Source organism: Cariama cristata, unplaced genomic scaffold (genome assembly GCF_000690535.1).
Source record: "Cariama cristata isolate BGI_N322 unplaced genomic scaffold, ASM69053v1 scaffold30865, whole genome shotgun sequence".
Lineage (NCBI taxonomy): Eukaryota > Metazoa > Chordata > Aves > Cariamiformes > Cariamidae > Cariama > Cariama cristata.
Genome location: NW_009619712.1, coordinates 1 through 843, shown reverse-complemented (window position 1 = coordinate 843; position 843 = coordinate 1). Strand labels below are relative to the sequence as shown.

The window sequence follows — 843 nt, the reverse complement described above, 5'->3', positions numbered from 1 at the left end:
AGGGGCGACACACACACCCACCCACACGCTCTGACGGGGTTTCTCCCCCCCAAAATCACCCGGGGATCCCCCAGCACCAGCCCCTCACCGGCGCAGGTTTTCCCCCTCGACACGGGGCAGGTTGCTGGTGAGAATGTAGATGTGGTGTTTGGTGTCGATCTCCACCACCTGCAACCCAAACACCTACGAGAAGCAATTTTTTAGCAAAGGGTTAAATTTAGCAGGGGGGTCTCTCTCTTCCCCCCACCCCGTGGCTTTCCCCTCCCCTCACCTGTTGCAGGGTCCTGCCCGCCCGGTTGATAATCTCCGAGTAAACATCTCTGTATTCCCGGATAACTTTCTTCAGGATCTCTACAGGGAAAGCGGAGGGAATCGCTGAGGGAGCCCGAATACCTGAGCTTCCGCCAAGAGCAGGAAGGTTTTGGGGAGGGGGGCCAAAAGCTTTGGGAGGGGACTCCCCTAAATTCACCTGCTCTCTTGATGGGGATCTTTTTCTGGTCTTTCACAAGCAGGAACTGCACCAGCTCGCTCACCTGGGAGGGAAAAAGGCGACAGACTGACAGCTAAGTGACAACAGAAGAGCTAAGTGATAACAGAGGAGCTGAAACACATCACTCAGAGAGAGGAAGGAGAAGGGATCACCTCAACCCACCTTCTGATTCACCTGATCCTGGGATCGCCTCTGCAGGTTCCTCTGCACCTGGCTGTGCGACGGTGTCTGGCTCAGATTAAAATCCTCATCCCCGTCGTTCCCCTGTGGAGGCGAGGTTGCTGTAAGAGTTCCCCACGCCCGGGGGGGGGAATTGGAGGGAAGAAGGGGAAAGAGAAAGGGAGGTGAGGGGG

At 56.5% G+C, this 843-nt stretch overlaps 1 protein-coding gene across 1 annotated transcript; it reads right to left on the bottom strand.

Moving 5' to 3' along the window:
- Nucleotides 1-88: 88 nt before the first annotated feature.
- LOC104162593 (melanoma-associated antigen G1-like) lies at nt 89-754 on the bottom strand (the record flags this gene model as incomplete). The annotated part of the gene is made up of 4 exons (XM_009701356.1): nt 89-183; nt 272-351; nt 470-533; nt 653-754. Coding segments are annotated over 4 exons (341 nt in total), but the record flags the coding sequence as incomplete, so codon positions are not given.
- Nucleotides 755-843: the final 89 nt, after the last annotated feature.